Source organism: Phallusia mammillata, chromosome 7, assembly GCF_965637545.1.
Source record: "Phallusia mammillata chromosome 7, kaPhaMamm4.hap1.1, whole genome shotgun sequence".
Taxonomy (NCBI): Eukaryota; Metazoa; Chordata; class Ascidiacea; order Phlebobranchia; family Ascidiidae; genus Phallusia; species Phallusia mammillata.
In genome coordinates, this window is record NC_137258.1 from 10,877,705 (window position 1) to 10,898,907 (window position 21,203).

The window sequence follows — 21,203 nt, forward strand, 5'->3', positions numbered from 1 at the left end:
CTCAGTCATCAATCGTTATTTGTGCACCAGGGTGGTGGACTTCCGTGGACAGACAAGCGTCTATCTGTCCTTACTGGGTACATTTCGCAGTCATGTCCTATAACTTTTGTCGTGTTTAGAAGTTGTGTGTTGGTTTGGAAATGCCCACATTTTCTTATGGTCCCAACACAAATAGTTTAGTCACGTACGATATTTCATCGCATCCTGGCCATTTTGCTCAGGGTTGAGATAAGGTTTTTAAATCCGCACGCATATGATTAAAACATGCCGATGGACACCTTTCAATCTCGAGACGCGACCTCTTCATTCAGTTTAACATTCTGTACGGATCTATGTATTCGCAAACAACGTCTTGGTGGCATTTTTTCTGTTTTGCCCTAAAGAGTATTTAATAAAAGATATTAGGCATAGCAATAAACATTCAAAATTTTGTTATTTTTTAATCTTTGGGACTCCCGAGGCAAATCCTGCGCTAGATAATTGTTTTAGGTTTATGTTTAAAACACTTATTACACATAACCTATGTTTGCAAAAAAGTGTTTTCGTGGCGCTAACTTGACTCGATTCAAACAAATCTTGTCAAACCAAAACATGAACTAACCCAATTACTGCCAACCAGACCTGCTTAGTTTCCAATGAATAACTGGAATTCATTCAGGCAGTTGATGAGTATCAGAACAGATCAGTTTCTAATTATCAATCTTATAAACAGGTAACCTATCAGAAAAGTAGTGAACATATCACGTACATCTCAATCGACATGATATTTGTATAGTCATGACTTAACGTCGTAATAAGTCGCCATTTGTACAGCCGTGTATCTTTTACTTGTTACAATCCCTTCTTAAATTTAATTTACGATATTCTCCCTTTCTTGCGCCAGATAAACAACTCAGAACTGGATAGATACATACAAAACATAGTGAGGTATTTTGTTTGGCCTATAGCAAAGAGCACATGAAAACCAATTCTCATTCTAAAATACCTGCTATGTCTAAGATGTGATAATCCGAAAACGACTGCATTGTGGTAGATTTTATTCTGATCAATTGTTGTTGGTTTACAGTGGCCTGTCAGGAAAGGCGCGTACTGCCAACAGAATACGTTATGTCTTCAAATATGTGACTGGTGATTGTTTGAAGGCATTCTTTTTTAATATGCCTTGACTTGCAAATGTAATTTTTTAGAAAGGTTTTCACGTTTCCTTTATGTTACCGTTTACTAATTATGTTTTTGAATGTAGCCCAATCCCTTGCCCTAATTACCACATCATTCCAGAGCAACTTAAGTGTGCTTTAGGGCCATAAAAGGGGATTAAAGGCAATTTTAAAAATGCGGTAAAATGGGGGAAAGACTGGAATGTAGTTGAGGTTATGCCGGATATCGCAGACAACGAACAACTCCCTCACGCACTCGACGTTCAGTGTCCGGACCAAAATAAACTTTTACAATTCAAAACATGAACGTGAATTGACGTCGAGAAAAGCTACTTGTCTGTAGATTGTAACATTTCTATTGTAACTATGATTGCTGTTAAAAGTAGATCAATATAAAGGAGAATTTCAATTTTTGAAAAGCTATAAAAATGGCAAGAAAGCGATTTCTAAAAATGCAGTGCAATAGTCAGAGAACTTGACCTCTGATACAGCGAACGCTTCTGGTCACTTCAGGCCGAAATGCAACTGTGACATTTTCTCTTTGCACTTGCCTTCGCCGATCTTGTTTTAACGCGTAAACTACCAGGTAAGCTTCGATTCGCGGCGCTCTATCAGCGAGAGAAATCTCTTTCACAGGGGAAAAAGGCAGGTTGTCTGATTATTTCTTGTCGACGCGCTGGTTGTGGGCTCATATAAGCCTTATGTGCTTGCATTCGGTGCGTCGTTCTGTTTATCTTTAAAGTTAAACTCAAAATATCAATGCAAGTTCCCAGTGCAGGGTAGAAATGTCAGTGCATAAGTTATGAAGAAAACAATTTTACCTATAGTTTTGCAGTGTCGTTGTTGGTATCTAACTTACTATACTTTTGTTTGTGATTGCAGTGTAGAAACATTTACCGCTTGAAAACTCTGCGCGGTTTTACTTACGTAACAGCACTTGCTTGCAAGGCTTTACTGGAGTTTAAGGCAGGAATAGCTGACGAGCAGACAAAGAGCACAGCAAATCTCAAGATCGTCAGGAGTATAAGGCATCATGAACAACGCCCGTGGTCGCGCTATCTTGATGAGTTCGGCGTTGGCGAGCCTTCCCAGGCCCCACGTTATCCGGCGTAGCCAATCAGCAACAGCCGGAGCCGCTCCCCGTTCGGTACGGGTTGTGGTTCTCGGAGTTGGTGGTGTTGGGAAAACAGGTTGGTTAAAAATTTGACAAAAAATTCAAAAATAAATCGTATGTTAAGATTGTGTTTTTGCAATGTCGAGTTTGTGAAAAAGAAGTTTTGTATCTTCGATGATAACATGTCTACATCATAACTCTGCTGGTTTGGAACGTCGTTTTTGTAACTTGACGTACGAGGAATCGTAAAAGTTCGAGTCGCGCCTTGATTGATTAATCCGCGACCCGTTAGAAGCTCAAGGCGGCCAGCAGGAGGCACTTTCTTGGCACGGCGTTTTAAATCACTGTGACCTTGGCCGATAAAGCGGCGATTTGAAATATTTTGCTTTCAAATAAAGTCTTTGGTCTGTTCTGCTTTGGCCCCTTGTGCGTGCATGAAGTTTGTATTACAAGTGGGAAGCACGGAATTGAAGTTCATTTTTCAACATTACGTGCAATTTGCTGGCAATTTACATGAATTTGGGGTTTTCAATAGTTGTCGTTAGCATCAACTTTGTCGCAATTCACTAACATTTACTCAAAACTAGGAATAAACAAACTACGTTAAGTTGATTTTGAATACTGCCACGAGTTGGAAAGTTGAATTCCGTGTCAAATTCGCGAAAGTTTGGCCAAAACGGCGTCGGTAAAGTATCATTTCGGCGAGACCTCACAAAACAAGATAGCACGCTTACGCCACTCAGAACTAGTCGACAGTTCCAGCAAGCGAAGATCGGCGGCAGCTCAAAACGAATTTTCGGGCACTTAACTTAATTGCGACACTGGTTAGCCTGAACTTGCCGAGATAAGAGCGAGCTTGTCCACCACCCACTTGTGAACGTTTGAGACTTTCTAGAACTGGTGCGTGGAAACCTTTGGGCCTTGCTTTCAGGGCAAAACTATTTGTAATTGCTTTAGAACACACATTGTTTACGCATCAAGGACGTTTCATGTTGAACTGATGTACGTTTCAATTGATTGTAATTACCCGTTGCAAAACACTTTTTGAAAAGTAAAGCCAATATATATATATATCACAGTCACAAGAGTTTTTCCCCCAAAATAATCCGAAAATCCTAAGCCGATATTTTAGCAAAATATCTGTAAAAAGATGTTTTGATGCGGATGCAGGTCGATAAATATTTGCATTTGCGATGGTTACAGTCTTCGAGAAGTCACACTGTCTCTGTCAATGTAACGCAGACCACACGGCCTCATTGAAAGCTCGCTTGTTTTGACTGTCGCTGAACGCTTTGTTGCCAATACAATCAAGCGCCAGCCGTTCATTACATGGACGAATACAACGACCATCGCTAGTCAATTTGCTGGTTGGTGCGCAAAAGCAGAACGCACAAAACGACATTTGGCCTCTTTCACCTTAGCCATGTTATGGATGTTGATGATTTGCTTGATTTGTATTGGGCACACTCTAACTGATGGGTTGTGAGTATGCTGACCGACGTAGCCGTTACAAAGTGACATTTTGTTCTTCGCTCCAAGTCAGTTTGACGCAAAAGGGGCACGTGAAAAGTGTTTGGTTGCGGGGTGTAAGGAGCCCAATTGCACCAGTCCTTTGTTCGATAGTTAAAACCGGTTTTGCTGGTGCTTTGTGTGGTGTTTAACCGTGTATACTCATGTTCACGTTGTAAACATTTTAGACTTGACGTCAATATTACCCACACTTAAACAGATAGTTGTAAAATTAAAAAAAGCTAGTTGTAAAATTAAAAAAAAACTTTAAATGTAAATAGCGACTCCAGATGGACGTGCGCTTACGATGACGACTGATTAAACCTCAGTGGGCTACAAAGTCTAAAAGTGCCCTTGGCTCCCTATTGTTCTTTACATAGATTTTTCGGCAGCAATAGAGAATATGCTTGCTTTAAAAGGCCCCCTAAAAATGCTTTGTCTGACGTTCGGAAAAAAACACCATCAATCGATGTTTTCCTGAAGGTAAATCAGACTGTGTTTCGATTTAAGACCCAGATCGAATTGCCCAGATGACTTAACCGCAAAAGGTCAACTGGAAAGCGTTTAGTAGCCTCTTACTAGGATTTGCTTTTAAATCCGCCGTTTTGTACGATGACGATTCGAACATGGCGGGAGAAAGACATTTGAACATTGCCACACCTTTGATGCGCACTCTAACTTCTGTCCGTTGGAGCTCTGTTTCGCTTGTAGAACGCTTCTAAAACCACACGGTAATTCGCGGAGGCAACGACTAATCGGCGCCAGAATCGTGGTACGTCTTATTCTTTACATACCTGGGCTGTTTACCCTCGAAAAGATACAATAATCTTGCAGCATGCGAAAAGTCTTGCTCTATTTCCACCGAAAACGGACGCCTTTACTAACTGACACAAATTAATTACTGACATAACAAGCTTATGTATCTTTTCGAATGTAAAATTATTGAATGATTTTTTACGTGCAAATGTGCCTTAAAGTCTTTTTATAGGCAAGCAGATATAGGAAAGGTACTAGTTCCATTTGTATATTACTGGAATGTGACGCAATTTATATTGCTTCGTCAAGTTGTGCAATAGCCGTATAATTGCGTATTCGATCGGTGTTCGTGGCGTAATTTTCGCTGAGCAACAGTTAATTATAAGTTATAGGGCCACAGGAATGCTATCTAACAAGGCAGATTGGCTGCGAAGCGGGCATTGCACCTGTGGCCGATTTGCAGAATTTCACGCCTTCATATATATAAATTTGGCCACGCTGCACCTATAAACAACACGTGGTTTCATTAAATTGTGACAAGCAAGACGCAAATATTTTGCCAAAAACTTCAAACCACGCAAAAACTACAGACTATTTATTTTGGGCGAAAACAAAATGGTGTTGTTGGATGTCTTTTTGTGTAAACGCTAAAACACACGTGTATGAATGTGGTTGATATCAAATAAAACTAGATTTAACCCTGAAATACGGACATGGAAGCACACTGTTGGTTGCGTTAGATACAACAAAATCGACGTCTTTCCTATGCAAAGTACCACAATAACAAGACATCCAAGCTAATTTTACTTTTTGAAACGTTGTGACACCATACCAGCAACTTGACCGCGCCACCGTAATCCCGTTGCTTCTCATGCAAACACGTCTTAAGCAGACAAACTTGAAATATCTGCTGACATCAACAATCGACTTTACTTCGAAACTGCTGCGACACTGACTGCAGTGACACTGGTGACGTCATGCGATAAACGTCACTTAGGTGTCGTGATTAATTGTGGGCGATTGAGGCGTGGAATGTTTGCTTACTTAGCAATACCGGCAGCCGTTAACCTTCAACGAAGGATTTAAATACCGATAATGGATTACGGCGGCTCGTACATGTGTTGCCTGACAGATTGAAAATAACTGCTGGGTCCGTTGACCACAAGATAATTACGTCTTGGCCGTAAATTAGGTAACTTATAGTAACTATACACTATAATATAGTGCCTCAGAAAATCGTCTTTGGGAAACACAGAAATATATAGGCAGTAGCTTAAGTTCCTCAACAATGCGGTTAAGTGAGGGGATTCTTGCAATTCAATCCTGACTGGTGTGGGAGAATTGGAGAAAAAACACCAACTTAACAATTCTGCATCCGGTGTCACCCTAATCGCTTTGTTTGCATCGAAGGAAGTAGGATATTTTACTCACAAAGTAGTGAGCTGAGCGTTTGTTAAGTTCACATCGTCCCAATTTTAGACCTGTGCACTTATTTGTGCTTGTGACGTCAAATTAACCCCAAAACGAACATTTTGCGACAAGTTTTGTCGGGGACTCATCGAACCTACGTATAAAAACAATGCAGACATTCGAAAATTGACCTGGCATTTCCTTTGTGGCTTAGTTGAGCGGACGATCTGCCCCTTGGTTGGTGTAATCTTTCAGTGCCAAGCCCTAGGCTGTGTGTTGGGAAAGTACGAATTTCCTGTTTAGAATTATGCTCACTCGACGATGCAAATCGCGTCATACCTGACTCAGAGTGAATGAGCAGCCCCAGACGCATAAAACCTTAAATCGTTGTAGATAATATAAACGTAAACTCCCGATACGTCAGTTCATTTTATCGCTTACCGCGAAAGGCCGCGTTGCAAATGCGGTCACGTGCGTAAAGTGCAAAACCGTAACAAAATCCTGTGTCGGTTACGTCACAGACCAGTTTTCACCAGACCGTCCAACCGCTGGGGGGTTAACACACAGCGGCGTAGTTGATCCTTTCTTTACATCCATCAATCACATACAATCGGTTTGGGGTGAATAATTGTCCTTGCCTGGATGTATTAACACAAAACACACAAGGCGTTGTGCTATCAAAACATCTCAGTGATATTCGTTTGCAGGTTATAAAAGAAACTGATTGTCAATATTTTAACGAGTCATTCTGTCCTGTCGGTTCGACTGCCCAGTGGTGGGTGCAACTTCCTATACTTGGCGTGGTCACGGCCGATGCTCCTGTTACGCTACTCGTGGCGTCCTAAGCGGGTTTAACTTAGTAACGTTGAGTGGGTGGAGCGTGATTGACAGCTAATATTAGACCAAATGAAAAAACTGCGATTTCACAACAAGAGTTCAGCGGATAAATGGCCCAATAATGTTTTCAAACTCAAATCATTTACCGCTCAATTCAGGCACCTTTTGTCCGTTAGTACTTTGTTAACAACGGGCATGAGAAACAGTAGTAACTGATTTATTGTCTCAAAAGCGCATCAATATTGACAGATATGAGTTCATTTGATAACGCTCAGTCAATTCGAATTCCTCGCGTTGGTATTTCTTCGGTTTGAAAGAAAAACTGCGCGAGGCGTGACTTTGTTGCTTTTCAGAACCTCTCCCGTCTCTAGACTCATCGAGCAGTAAATATTCTACTACCTTAATCAAACATAACCTCGTCTACCGTAACAAAGTATCCCATTTAAAACGCATGATTATTTCTGGACATCGGCGTTACTGTAAATAGTGGCACCCGATTTGCGCATCGGGGCACGGGTTAATCATCCTTCACAGGCGTCGGGATGGGTAGATTGTCGGAAACCTGGAAGCATTCATTCTGCGAAATCCTGTTTGTATTGGCCTAAGGAGCTTTGTACATACAATCCTTATATCTCGGTTTTGTTTGACTTTGAGATTGTTTTCTGGCTAAGGGTCTTGCGCCGTTGCGCATAAAGATGTTTGTGACTATAAGTTTGCTTTCTTTAGTTAGGAGGGCGAGTTTTAAATTTCGTATGTAGTCACTTTGATGTGGAGGTGTGCGTGGCTCACTTTCAAAATTTCACGCTTGTTGCTCATCGTGTCCAAGTTAGGAGGCCATTAGGGGCAGTGTGGGCAGCTGGGTCTTTTTTCCAGGGCAGGCGCTGTGCCTTCGTTGACGTTTATCCGAAAGGAAACTGATACCTTAGAAGATTAGCGGCATACGGTGCCTGTGCTGTTTACTCAAATCTCGGGCGCAACTTTAGCTAACAATGCAGTTCCTTCACTCCTGGGAGTCCTACAGTTTTCGAAAACGTCAACGCCGAACTTGCTCGCCTGTGGCAACAGGATTTCGCCAGCCGTCTATAAATGTCATCTTAATCCACTCGTGGTGTTTGTTCGCCCAAACTCAGTAAAAACTGCGGTTTGGACACGCGACCAACGGACCATCGTCCTCCGTTTCTCCACCACTCGCCATGTTGTTTTTGTCATCGGGGCTCGTGCGTCACCCACTATGTACTACATCAACTCGCCTAATTGATTATTACGACGAGTTACTCTAAGTTGTGAAGGTCACCGTTCTTGATGCCAAGGAGGCCTAACTTTCCCAGGTCCTTAATGTGTGTTCTGTACATTCGTGCAAAAGGTTTAGTCAGTGAGTAATCATGCTCCGAACTGTATTTCGTGTAATGGCTTGTATTGGAAGATGCGACGTATGTTTAGTTGACTCTCGCGCCGCTTAATCTCGCAATTCGTCACGGCTATCACATGGCAATGTGTTTGCTTCCACTTCTGCACGCTATGTTGTTGATGTCCTGCTCTCTTCGAACACGTGACCACAATAATGGACCGGCTGACGTCACTATAGGCGATTTTAATTCTTTTGAGAATGCCGACATATATTGACATGGACTCACTAATTGTTTGCAGTCTGCTTACAAGTTTTTGACAATAGCCGAATGAGTTTGCGGTCAATAACATGCTTTTCACAAAGCGTCAATATTAGTCTTTTGTCGCCAGTGCCGTGGTCCTCGCGATTGCTGAGGATTTTGTCAGATGATGCAATGCTCTCATCTTCAGTTGCAAATTCACTTTGAGTTTTGTGCAGTTGGGTTTGAAGACAAAAATTTTACTCTTGCATTTTAATGTACTATTTGGTCGGTTCCAGGTGTGTATAGCAGTGCCAAAATTAAATTGATCACCCAGCTAGCCTAAACCCAACCCAAAAACTGTTTGCAAGCACGCAGAAACATTTTGTCGAAACATTATCTTATCAAATCACTCAATCTTACTGTTTGCAAGATCGCGGCGATGTGTCAATTTTCTCACATAGATGCATTGACGTTCGGGGGAGCACGTTGCCATTCATCAACACCAGACAGTAATTAACAGCATCAAGCGCGGCGTTATGGCCTTGTCATGTCGTCGGTGCTGTATCTACGCCTTGGATCGATTATCTTATGTTTTCACTTGTCCTCTTCTCATCAAACTCACTGCGTTCTTAACCACCGGCGCAGAATGAATTGTTTCATTATACACTTAGCCAAATGTTTGCATCTGCGTCAGGCGGTTGCGCCACATTGTTGATGCCCAGCTCTTTGGTGATTAGCTTCACTCCGTAGTCCACGTCACTAAGTCATGAATATCGCGTAAAAAACCCGATGCCTTCACTCGATAAACGCAAGGCGGTCAGGGGTCATGTGTTGATATATTCACAATCTTTCGCCGTGCCATGCTGTCATAAAGCCAGGTCATAGTTTCATAACAGCCCTCAAAACAAACCTTTCAAACTTAACCTGACAGGGTAAGTACACAAAACAGCGTTCACTTATTTCGCAATGCTGCCCTGTGTTGGCACATATACAAAATTGTGGTCGACGGTAATCTGGTGTGTGCTTTGCAAGTCAAGGGCAAATGCATTATAGAGTACTTTGACCGGCAAATTATTGCTACATTATGCGCTGTATCCACAGTGCAATTGGCCGCGAAAACAAATGTTTTGAAAACCGGGAGAGACAACCCGTCCATTCGTTTTGTTTTAAAGTTACACAATAAAGCGCACCAGACATCTGTCAAAGTCATTTCTTAACTTTTTTCGCAAATATTAAAAGTCTGGTGCCTAAAAGAAAATAAGTTTTGTATTTTTTCGAGAAAGATAAAAAACATGTCCACACAAACAGCTGACAACAAGGTATTTTGGGCTCAATTATCTTCACCAGCGGGTGAAATCATACAGAACATTGTATTTATTTCTTTGACCCGATTCGTAACAAACAGGTCACTTTTAAAGAGGTTGAATTTCATTCAGGGCCATGCTCTAATTACTGTTTACGACATTGATCCACTTGAGCTAAGTCGCTTTAATTACAACCTTGCACTGCAGGCCTGAATTCACGCGCTTGATACAAAATACGACATAGACTTGAAGGTGTTGTTTTTTTCTTTTTGTTTCGCCCACTTCAACACAGCGCCCGATACGCGATGACATAACCGAAATTTCAAAGACGGCATGCCATGCTTGAATTTGAAGTGGCATAGGCAAAAATCGTGTGGCGTTAAATTCAACACCTCCAGGTGAATTTAAGTGGACGAAACGCAAACTTTTCGCTCAACAACTTTTGAACTCTGAGTTGCATTCTGTGCGGTGTGGCTCAAGTTGTCACGTGTGAAAACGGAGTTTAAACTGAGTGACCGATTTCAGCGACAACACGTATCATTTGATAGCTGAATAGGTCTTTCATGTCGCTTTAGGACGCACTTGGAATTCGAGATGCAGCGCAAGAACCATCAAAGACAGTGTTTTATCTGGCTAAACGCAATCCACCACAAAATCGAATTAAAATCGCATTTGGCTTCAATGTGACTGTTGCAGTGATACACAACACCCTTTACCGGGTGCGTATTCGGTGCATGTGTGCGTGATGTAATATCTTTCAACGCCAACTCGGGGATTCGGCTCTTTGGTATTTACATACCTGTGCGGTGGCGTTGAAAAGCCAGGATCTGCTCCTACAAATGTTTCAACGCTGTCTTACTTGTTCTAACAATGCTATTTTGAAGTGGTGCGCATAAGGATCAGTTTTTTCCATGGTTGAGCACTGCTACAAGTAGAACGAAATGCGCCTTTGCGCTGTTTCAACAATGCCGAAAGTAATATATCTTACACAAAACAAGAAAGCGGCGGTCGGATTAACCTTTTTGATGATTTCGGGGTTGGTTGGTTGGTTGGTTGGGTTCAAAGATGTTTTCATCCAAATCTAAGAGTTAGAAAATGTCCCAAAAAACTTGGAGTAACCGTGATGAATGTTGAGTTTACGAATTTCGCACCTGGTAAAATATTTTATTGACACGAATATAGTCATGACAGTGTGTATGTGTTTTGGGATTTATATATGCCGCCTCCGCTCAAAATCCACTTATCTTGTGGCGATCGACGATCGATCGATAAAGTTGTCGGCCTCGTCAGGGTTACGCAAATGAATTTAATGTCCATACTTTTGTGAACCGTCACTGCCGGATTTTGATCGTGGTTTTATGCATCGCTTGCTGGGGTAAGTGTTGAGCTGCTCAGGCAGACCCGTGTCGCCTTACTAAAATCCGTTGCGCAACGATGGCATTTGCCTTGAAGCAAGCCAAACCCACTTCACGAATCCAACGTCATACGAATATCGTGTGCCTTAAACAAGAGCAAAACTGGCTGCACTCAAGTTTTAACGGGACTAAAATCACTGAAGAGAGATGAAACGGGGTTGACCGTTCCCAAGAAAAATCTGAAGAGATAACGCTAAAAAATCCAAAAAGTACTGTCACTGTTGATTACAATAAGTGCAATCATGAAAGTGGCGATTTTTGCACTATGCCTTATGTGCCGATTTTGAAACTGGACAGCGTTGAAATTTTTAACTTTATGACAAGCTAGAGCGGGAAGGGGCGACACTTATCGACAGGAGATAACTTAAAGTGGCTGAAGTTTCTGATAAAATCGCCCAAACCACTTGTATCATCTTTATGGTATTCTCACTGGCAATATTACTATTTAAAATGATAAATATGTAATTAAAACTATTTAAATATTGTAAATTTATGTAAAAAAAAATAATTTGAACATTAGTTAAGAAACATTGCTTGTATTTACCAAAGCTTGAAAATGGCATACCACAGAAAAATATTGTAGTTCTAAGCCAAATATCTGTATGTCAGTACTTGGTTTCTGATAAAGTATAAGTTGCACAATTTCGTGGTGATTAAGCGTTCGTGTTATTAAAAGTATTCTGTTGTTTTGAAAAAGTAGTTACAGTAAACAAGTATAGCTAAATATTTGTTGGTTTGGCGTTTTGTACAATCAGTGTGTGTATGTATGATACAAGGAATGCCTTGAGCTGCTGATGCTGGTGCTTTTCTGCTAGTCTGACCTTCAATTATCTTTCCCGTGCAATTATCTTCTTTGGGTCGCCAAGATTGCCCTGTGGTCTGACTATCGCGCGTTTCACTTTATCATGCCGCAAACGCCACATGGGCTGACGGAATTTGGACAGTTTTAAGTTCATTTGCTAAATGTGTTCTATCATGATTTCAGAGTTTGGTGAACAGCAAACTGTGTTCACCTGAAACCACAAGGTCAATGTTTGCTGAAAAATCAGTCAAGCGCAATGATGAAGCAAGTGATATCACCAGACCCCTAAGCTGGTTAAACTCGTTAAAACCGGATAAAGCTCCAAAATTACATTGCTAAGTGGGTCGTGCGTTTCTCACACGCACAAAGCGTAGCGAAAATACTAAATTAAAGCTACCCAATAAGCGTGGAAACAGTTTTTCTCCAACATGATATACCTGTGCGGGAACGAAACCTGCAACCATGTTTAGACACAAAGGTTACCAAATTGAAGCGTCAAGGGCAAAGAGCGGATTAAAATACTTAAATTCTTCTTGAACCCTTTACCATTATCCTTGGTTGGTGGTGAATGCAAGGGACGTTTATAGTAAGCGCTGTTTACGGATGCTTGTTGACCTTTCGCTGGCGGCATTAGTCAACGCCGATGGTCGAAAGTATTTTAATGAGGCTAGAAAGCTTACGAGGGTTCGGCACCATGCTGAGAGTACAAATATGCTTAGCAAACAGCGTGTTGTTAACAAACGAATCTGGCTACCGAAAAGATATTTAAATTTCATACGAGAAAACCACAGACTCTCACCATGACCCGGTTTTTGCCAACGCTGCGCGAAAAACATGTGATTCTAACTTTAAGGCGTAAATTGCTGGTTTAGTGATTAAAATGTCCCCTTTAAGTGTGCTGATTCACCTGTTTACCTGGCTTATGTGTGTAATGTTGATTTGTTGTTTTTCAGCCATGGCCGTACGCTTCATCACCAAAAGGTTTATTGGAGACTACGATCCTACATTAGGTAAATTGAAGTTATATGTGTACATCTACTAATTAGACGAGAATAAATAGTTGACAAAAAATACAACATTGTGCAAAAATGAGTACTGAACTAAAAGTAATAATAATAGTAATAAAAAAACTTACAGTTTGTTTCAAAAACAGTATTGTTTGCCCAAAATAATTATTTGGAAACGTGTCCTTTTGACTGCAAGAGCTCATTAGCTTTTCAAAGCACTCAAATCTGTTGTAATCGTGTCAGTTTACGGGGATGAGTTCGTATCCCTTCTTCTGGCCTATTAGTAAACACACGACGGTCTTTACGCCTTATTAGGCTAAAACGATCAACAAAATCCTTTTGGACGGGTAGTCATTGTTCATAAAACTTGTTCAAACTTCACTTTTGCAACCTTGTAAAACATTTTTTCCATATTTTCAGAAACGATTTACCGCCATACTACGGTAGTGGACGATGAATTGGTCAATTTCGAAATTATGGACACAGCTGGACAGGTCAGTATCGTGCAGAAAATATATACGTTATACAGGGAACGGTTTCCTGTAGCAACCCCAAATAATGTGGACATTAGTCACCTATCTTCGCCATTCTGCTTCCAGTTAGTTCACATCAAAGTTTAGTGTAACATGAAACTCGCATATCGCATTGCAGACAATCGGATTGAGTGTAGGGGCAAGGAACCAAATGTCACCAACAACACTTTCTGTCAAATTGACATCCGTGAAATTACCGATGTCGGTTAAGTCGCCAAAGAATCTTGCGACCAAGTTCATAAGCACAGATTTCCTTCACTTAGCTGTCGGCTAAGTAGAGCACTTTAAAGGGCTTCAAATGCGAACTTGTGGTGCAAATAAATGCGAGTTTCGCCGAATTCCGAACAAATTCGAAAATGTTGATCAAGGTTTTAAATCAGGCTATTTTGTGCACAAATAGCTACAATTTGCTATCGTCAGCGCCGCAATTTTGAACCACAAATACTAAACGTTCGGCATAGATTAAACCACATAGAAATGTTAGCCACTTTTGGGCATGCTGTTGAGTCATAGACGCTCAGGTTATAATTAACTGCCAGTGAGCACTTCAAACGCCCGTCACGTTGTAATTGAAACCTTGAAGCTGCTCAGAAATTTTTCAACTCGTCGCGCGATTATCATGTGGGAAAGTGGGTGGGTTTCATCGTACTGACACGCCACGTCGACTCTTTGCTGTTGAAAGGTTAAAATGGCTGCGGCAATATGAGCGAAGTATCACGTTTTGGACAAGCGCACCCAGAAAGGAGCTTTAAATTTGCTGGATAATTTGCACCTGCCCGTGCTGACCCGGCTCATAATGCCCGGGTGTAGAGTCAAGAAATCACATTATCTAATCGCCTATATATCCCTGCCCCCCTTTCTTTGGCGAATTTGGCGGCGGGTGGTTTATAAAAATTGCTGGTCACTCATATGTCTTGTAGGCTTGCATAGAAAATCTGGTAGCTTTTTGGCAATATTTAAACCATCCGTATGTGCTCGTTAGTAGACCATTGAACTCCGTAAACTTTGTTGCACGGCTTAAGGGTTTTAATACAATTACCCGCAGTAGGCGGGCTGTTTGCGCGCTTAAGCTTACCAAAACAAATAAACGTGAACAGGTTAAAATATGCGATATTCGGTAGGGTTTTTTATCCAGCGTTTCAAAATCCCATGTGATTTTAAAACCAAAATATGGGTAACCGGATTAGAAAGTGAAAATCATCCCAACTAAATTCCTACGGGGTAAAATTGCAAGGTGTAACATCTGATTAAATTGCTTAACATGCACTCATTCGACTCTGTAATAAACGAAACACCCCTTTATTATGCAGGAAGAAAACTCGTTGATGCTGGAAGACAAGTGCAAATGGGGCGAGAGCTTTGTCTTCGTCTACGATGTCACCGACAAATACAGCTTTGATGAACTGACCCGACTTAAATTCATTGCCAGTTACACCCATTCACGTCTTCGTGTCAATTTTACTCCCTGTTGGATTCTCGTTGGTAACAAGTCAGATCTCGCCGAGAATGAGAGAATGGTGAGCACAGAAGAGGGAAGACAACTTGCGAAGGACCTCGGATGTCACATGTTTCGCGAAATTTCTGTGCGTGAATCGGTCCATGAATCGGGCGAGGTCTTTGAGGATTTATGGAGGGAATTTTCACGTCTCAGTCCCCGTTCGCCCTCTAGCAGTCAACGCCGGAAATTCTCGTATCGCATTCAGGATAAGATTCCCGTACTTAACTCAAACGCATCCACTTGCGCTTCTGAAGCACTTAAAAACCTTGGAGTGAACGAGGGCATCTCCACGCTTACCCATACACTTAAAAAGCAATGTAGCGCCCCTGGGTTTACATTCTCGACTCGGACATCGAAAGAAAGCCTCTACAACGATAGCAATAACAACAACCACAGTGATGACATGTATGATAACGCTCGGGATATAGCAAGAATACCTGAGGCAGATGATGAGGACAGTGATCCCGCTACCCCTCCTCCAGATTACGGAAAACCAATGCGATCCCGAAGGAACGCTGTAGTAAGCGGAAGTCTAACGACCAAACCTCCCACCTTTCCCCGGGCCCGAAGAAAGGCATTGTGCAAGGCTGTAAGCGTAGACAATGTGTTCAACCATCTTGATGAAAATTCTACAACGGCGAGCGACACCACTACGCCGCTGTCGTCATCATCGACGTCATCGTCTACTACGTCACTTAATGGAAGCATAAACCCGAGTACGAACTCAAGTGATAAACTAAAAACGAACGATTCGATGAGAGTTCGTAGTAGCTCGGACGCCGGGCAGAACCAAAGCGACCCAAAGAAAGCTGTCTCTCGAAATCCCGAGGACCTTGTTTCAATATACCAGGACCACTGCCGGCGCCACAGGGCCCGACGCTGTGAGTCCGTCAAATTCAAACGCCCCTTTAACCCCATGCCTGCAGTACCCTTAACGTCAACGTACGAAGTGGGTGGTTTTTAGTATTTTCTTCTTTGGTTAAAGTTTTAGACCAGGGTTTATCTGCTATTTAAAACTAAACCATTCATATTTCCAGTTTTTCATTTACAGTCTTACAATCTAATAGCAACTACCCGAAATGACAATATTACCAAATGAACGTACGTTTTTAGTTCTTTCAAAGAGATTTTACTTTTTCCTTTTGACAAAACTGTTTCCTTTTGCATCGTGATACGAAGTACAGTTTTGATTCAAAACACGTTTTCTTGCAACTTTTTCTCGCTTGGTGCGTACTGTGTGCTTCAAAGCATTTTTTATTTGTGCCATTGTCGTGATTCGTAATAAAACCGATTACTTTTAGAATTTCTTGTCATGCACGGACACCAGTAATAGTTCAGAAGTAAATAGTGTATTTGTACGCATATATCTCTTCAAACAACACAGGAAAAACATTGGGAGATAAAAGAATTCAGGGCATCACCAGGTCAACAAGTCTTAGAATAAATATTTCATGTGAACACTAAAATCGTTTTTGTTGAGATCACCAAGCATGTATAAGTTGAACACAAAGCAATAAAGAAAAGCAAGGCAAAAATGTGAACAGAAGTGAAAGAGATAGCTTGTGTGTAACATCACTGAAGACCTGTTAGCATTCCCTTCCAAGCTGGGATGACGAATTGACAAAGCAGTCTTTCGGCTTCGACTGTGTCTGGGCTGCTTTTGCCTGCCAGCGAACTGACGAGCAGAAGTTGGGGCAAAACGGCGCCAATCAATTTCGCCGCAGACTGCTGTAGCAAGCTTCTGCGTGAATGATAAACAGCATTGCTGCTAATTACTATTGGCATATTGCCCGGCACAGATGTTATCTGTGCGTCTTCCGTTTGACACCCGACTGCTTTGAAATTTGTGTGAGGGTACAAGGTCTCATGGTGTGATTTATCTTCGTTCGAACCAAAGGAAAGTTGCACAGCCAAAGAATCCAACTCATTCGCGGCAGCTTTTCGCTTCATGCTGAAATAACCTTGGTCGCAATGCGACGAGGCGCGTGATTGGTTGGATTGTGGACATTCAGGCGTGACTTGGCGCCGCGATTCGTCTGACTGATATGACGTCACTGATATCTCTGCCTCCCTTGACTCGTTATCAGATTTGTGGGGACCGTCGACAGCTATTCGTGGCTTATTTTGTTCCGCGCGAAGACGATCCTGAAGGTCAACGATTGTTGCCTGCAGTTAAAAAACATCCAGTAAATAAATGTTGCGAGGCAATGTTTTTGTTAAATGATATATTGGGTAGTGTTCTGTGCAAAAATATTGCTTCAAAAGTTAAACTACATCTGTAACCGAATTTTAGGATTCTTACATTTAGATTACCCATATGTTAGTTTAAACGGAAATGTAGATTATTTTTTTACTTTAAATTTGGCAAAGAATAAAGTTGTACAAACTATGTTTCGTTAATTGCGACAAGGTAACACAACCATCGTTCAAAGAGGAAACACACTAATCAAAGAGGCAAACAGATGCCTGTCCAGTTATCCTTCAAACCACAATTAGGAAGTGATCTCACCTTGAAGATCCTGCTTTCGTTTTCCGCTTTCGCACGATAAATTTCCGCCTCAACGCGATAACATTCTTCTTCAATCGCTCCCTCGCGAATCTTCGATGTTTCTGATCTCAGTGAATTTATTTCTGATTCCTAGGAAATTAAATGACAATTTTGGCCATTTTACAAAACCTATACCACTTATGATTAGACCTATGAACAGATCCATGTGCAATGTTACACAACCAAATTTATCATTTAAAATATTTCAAAATATTTAAATTTTGGACTGGTTTGTTAAAAAGTGAAATTCTAAATCGACCATGCAACTAACATTCATTCTAGTTGTGCTATGAAAAGTATCTGTACCTGGAGTTTGATGATACTTTTTGCTTCATCCAGCTCATCGGCCATTTCTTGTAAAACTCCATCACGTTGACCAAATTGTAAAAACCTAGAATCATACGTTTTAATACATTAACCCGCTAAACTTTGTTTTAGAAGATCTAGTATCCAGTTTTAAATACAAACAAATTGGCTTCTATAATATGTACCTTTCCGATGAGCAATGACCTTTCTTGCTTTCCCATTCCCGCTTGTGCTGCTTCCTCCTGGTTTCAATCAGACGCAGGAAAAATGATCGATTTCGCAGCCAGTTCTGCGCTGAATTGGACGATGGCGACGGGAGATTATGCCCAGGTGATGCAAGGCACTTCTTCTTTATCCTATGCAATACATTAATCATCCACATTAGACCGGCTATTAATACAATATTTTGAAAATAAAGTATTGTATGAGTGTTGAGGAAATAACTTACTTTTCTCCGAGAAGATCAGGTACGCTATTGGTATCAAGTCCCGTCGAGAAGTCGCCTGAAGCAATGCTACAAGTAGATGTATGTGCAGAGTTGCCGCCGATGCCATCCATTCTGTCTTCGCTAAATGTCATAAAATGATGCTGGCAACATTCTTGTGAGACCACGGAAGAAGATGAGAGCGGAAGTTGAAAGGCAGCAGGTGCCATGACCGTTTCCGATATCTCGGGGTGAAGAAATCTCGATTCATTGCAATCGACAGATTTCAAATCACTGTCTCGCGCTTCTGCGGGTTTTGCCCAAATGGCCTCGAAGTCGTTGTCATCACTTGAAGACATTGCTGGCGAACGGATTTGCCCAGCGCACAAGATGTTGCAGTCGGAGCTTCCGTCTGGTCGTGTACGAATCGGTGTAGTTGGAAATATCGGACCAACGACAAGGTTGTCTTCTTCTCTTAGCGCAAGCGAAATAGGCATGTCATCTCTTGAGAGTGGCTTGCATTTAGAGTTGTTATTTTTGTCGCAAATGTTGTCGGGTGATAAAGGTTCACTGTCACACAGGCGCCGACACGATGATGAACACTGTCCAGACTTGCGGGATGACACGCGTGGCTTGGAATTGAAACCTGTTTTGTATCTTGCAACTGATACATCGCAGTTGTCTGTCAAACCAATGTCAACTGTTTTATTGACATCTGATTTCCCGGCTGTCAAAGTTTTTCTAGTCTTGTTCTGTCGGTGTCTGGGAGTAGTTGCAGCTCCACAGTGCCCTCTCGTGGAAGAGTTTCTCGAGCTGCTCACTGGTGAAGCCCCCGAATAACAGATGGATGAAACACTTGTGGATGGCGAATCTAAAGAATTCGTCCTGGAGTGCGTTTTCTTGTATGGAGGTCCCATCAGATCGCATCGATGCCTCCGTGGACCAGACGATGACGTTGATGTTGACATTGAATTGGTAAAAGACGTGGAAGATGCACTGGACACTGAAGTATCTCGATTGGATTTTCGTGTGGACTGAGTTCGTTTTCTCCCTCTTCTAACCGAGGTGTTCTTTGGGCGCTCGGCTTGACCACAGGTTTTTTGTGTATTGTTTCTTGTGACCTTTTCCGTTGCTAAAGATGTCACTTTATTTTTAGTAAGTTCTTCAAAATTTAGTGCAACTTCGGTTTGCCTAGTTGTCAATGGGAGTGGAGAACCTGGAGATTCGAAACTCGGTGTCGACGGCACGGAGGCAATCGCCTTAATTCGTTTTGGAATACGCTTCGTAGAACTTCTGGTTGGCAACGTGTGAAAACGTTTTTTCGAACTTTTGCAACCATCGTCAGACACAATCGGTGATATAGGTGCTGAACTTCTAAATCCGAAACGATTGGTACATTTTGGTTGTGGAGTTGTTACTTTACTACTAGTTTTACTTCTAGCATCTTCGCTGTCTGAGTTAGGTTTGGAACATCCGGCCCGTGGTGATTCGATGGATGTAACCGATGGACGTCGTGCACATGAATCCACACTCACAGTGCTAGGCGTGTTGGGAACGCTTTTGGTCGTTTTAGTCATCTGCCTTTCCGATGCAGATTTAAAGCTGTTAAAGATTTGGTCGAGGTTGGTGGCGGAAGGTCGTGGTAATCGTTTCCACTTGCGTTTTTCAGTGCTGTTATTACTTTGTAAATCCCCCGCTGACACAACACTTGACTTTTCTCGTCCACCACGCCGTAAGGGCAAATGTAGTGGTGACTTGAACGCCAGTTTCTTGCTTGCCTTGTGTCGCGACGCACTCGTTTTTGTTTCTGCTTGGAATTCATTTGATTGCACTTGTAGTGATTTTTTCATCGTTGGTCTTTTTCAAGGGAACGAACTCAGGATAACAAAGGCTCGAACCAAGGGATAAACAGAGATGTCACAGTGAAAAACAGAAGAGAAATAAATTTTACTGTTACATGTATTTACATAAACTATAAGAGGCGTCGGCCTGCCCTGCACCAGAAAAAAACAAAACAATAAACAACTTTAACATTTTTAACATATATTTCGCGAGCGACATATTTAAAAAAAAGTCTGGTCTAAAAAAATAATACTTTGCAGAAAATATCAATATCCATGAGTACCTGTAAAAGCTACCGCTCTGTGTGGGTAGTTTTGGAAAATATATCAGAAACTATTGATGTGCATAAAACAAGTGCCAACCCAGTGCGACACTGCCATGGCTGTGATACAAAACATATTGATCACTCAGAACCTAACTTGAAGCTTTAAGTGCTGCTCCAATCGATATGAGCATCAGGGAAATAACCTCGAATGTGTTTTGAAGCTATCTTCTACAAGACTGTTTTTGTGCTAAGGTTAGTAGCACCACTAACAAATCATGTAACCCCACTGTCAACAGTTGTCAGCGGTTCAAGCGGTTACAACTGACGTCGACAATACGATAAAAGGCAAAAACGCCTTGTCTTTCACATAACGATATGACTGCCAGCTGTAAAACGTCCCATGATAATTATAACAAATTTTAATTCTGTTTAGTATAACGGTGCTTTTGCTACCACTAATTTCACTATCAACAACACTCATCACCCTTATATGCCTGATCCTACTAAAGCCACAGCACAAGGACTGTTCGTTGACAACTGCATTACATTATGCCACACTTCTGGTTGCAACCAGTTTTATAAGAGGTCCTTTCGCCAGGCTAGACAACCCTGTTAAACTCACACGATTACTCCGCGGGGTGCTCACACTTCTGACTGACGTCACCCGCTGCGCAGGCGTAAAACAGATCGCTTATTGGCTTCCAGCTTACATTTAAGTAATTATCAGTGACGGTAGGTTTCATTTGCCTCTCGGCTTTGTATTGTTCTAATTGGGCGACAATGGAACGTGAAAGACATCCTAGCAATAATTAATTACAGTTTGTTCGAGCAAGTTAAAAACACCCTCCATTTTTTCGTGACTTTTAAAACATGTACGGATATATGAC

General features: G+C 41.7%; 2 protein-coding genes across 2 annotated transcripts; one reads left to right on the plus strand and one right to left on the minus strand.

The window, feature by feature from the left end:
• The first annotated feature begins 2,018 nt into the window (after window positions 1-2,018).
• LOC145239660 (uncharacterized) lies at window positions 2,019-16,234 on the plus strand. Its single transcript, XM_080103036.1, has 4 exons — window positions 2,019-2,347; window positions 12,847-12,903; window positions 13,321-13,394; window positions 14,744-16,234. The coding sequence occupies exons 1-4, from the start codon at window positions 2,191-2,193 to the stop codon at window positions 15,893-15,895; spliced, it is 1,440 nt and encodes a 479-aa protein (XP_079959162.1). The 5' UTR covers window positions 2,019-2,190; the 3' UTR covers window positions 15,896-16,234.
• A 27-nt stretch (window positions 16,235-16,261) lies between these two features.
• LOC145239659 (uncharacterized) lies at window positions 16,262-20,227 on the minus strand. The gene is made up of 5 exons (XM_080103035.1): window positions 18,234-20,227; window positions 17,971-18,141; window positions 17,786-17,870; window positions 17,441-17,569; window positions 16,262-17,097 (listed from the first exon to the last, which is right to left on the minus strand). Exons 1-5 carry the CDS (start codon window positions 20,057-20,059, stop codon window positions 16,504-16,506), a joined length of 2,805 nt encoding a protein of 934 aa, XP_079959161.1. The 5' UTR covers window positions 20,060-20,227; the 3' UTR covers window positions 16,262-16,503.
• Window positions 20,228-21,203: the final 976 nt, after the last annotated feature.

What these genes read in the sequence shown, in the direction of transcription:
- LOC145239660 (XM_080103036.1), top strand. Translation starts at nt 2,191, where the DNA reads ATGAACAACGCCCGTGGTCGCGCTATCTTGATGAGTTCGGCGTTGGCG. An exon ending in AGACTACGATCCTACATTAG is followed by an intron (nt 12,904 to 13,320) that starts GTAAATTGAAGT and finishes CCATATTTTCAG; the next exon opens with AAACGATTTACCGCCATACT. An exon ending in TTATGGACACAGCTGGACAG is followed by an intron (nt 13,395 to 14,743) that starts GTCAGTATCGTG and finishes TTTATTATGCAG; the next exon opens with GAAGAAAACTCGTTGATGCT.
- LOC145239659 (XM_080103035.1), bottom strand. Translation starts at nt 20,059, where the DNA reads ATGAAAAAATCACTACAAGTGCAATCAAATGAATTCCAAGCAGAAACA. An exon ending in GGTCATTGCTCATCGGAAAG is followed by an intron (nt 17,871 to 17,970) that starts GTACATATTATA and finishes GTATGATTCTAG; the next exon opens with GTTTTTACAATTTGGTCAAC. An exon ending in ACGAAAGCAGGATCTTCAAG is followed by an intron (nt 17,098 to 17,440) that starts GTGAGATCACTT and finishes TTTTAACTGCAG; the next exon opens with GCAACAATCGTTGACCTTCA.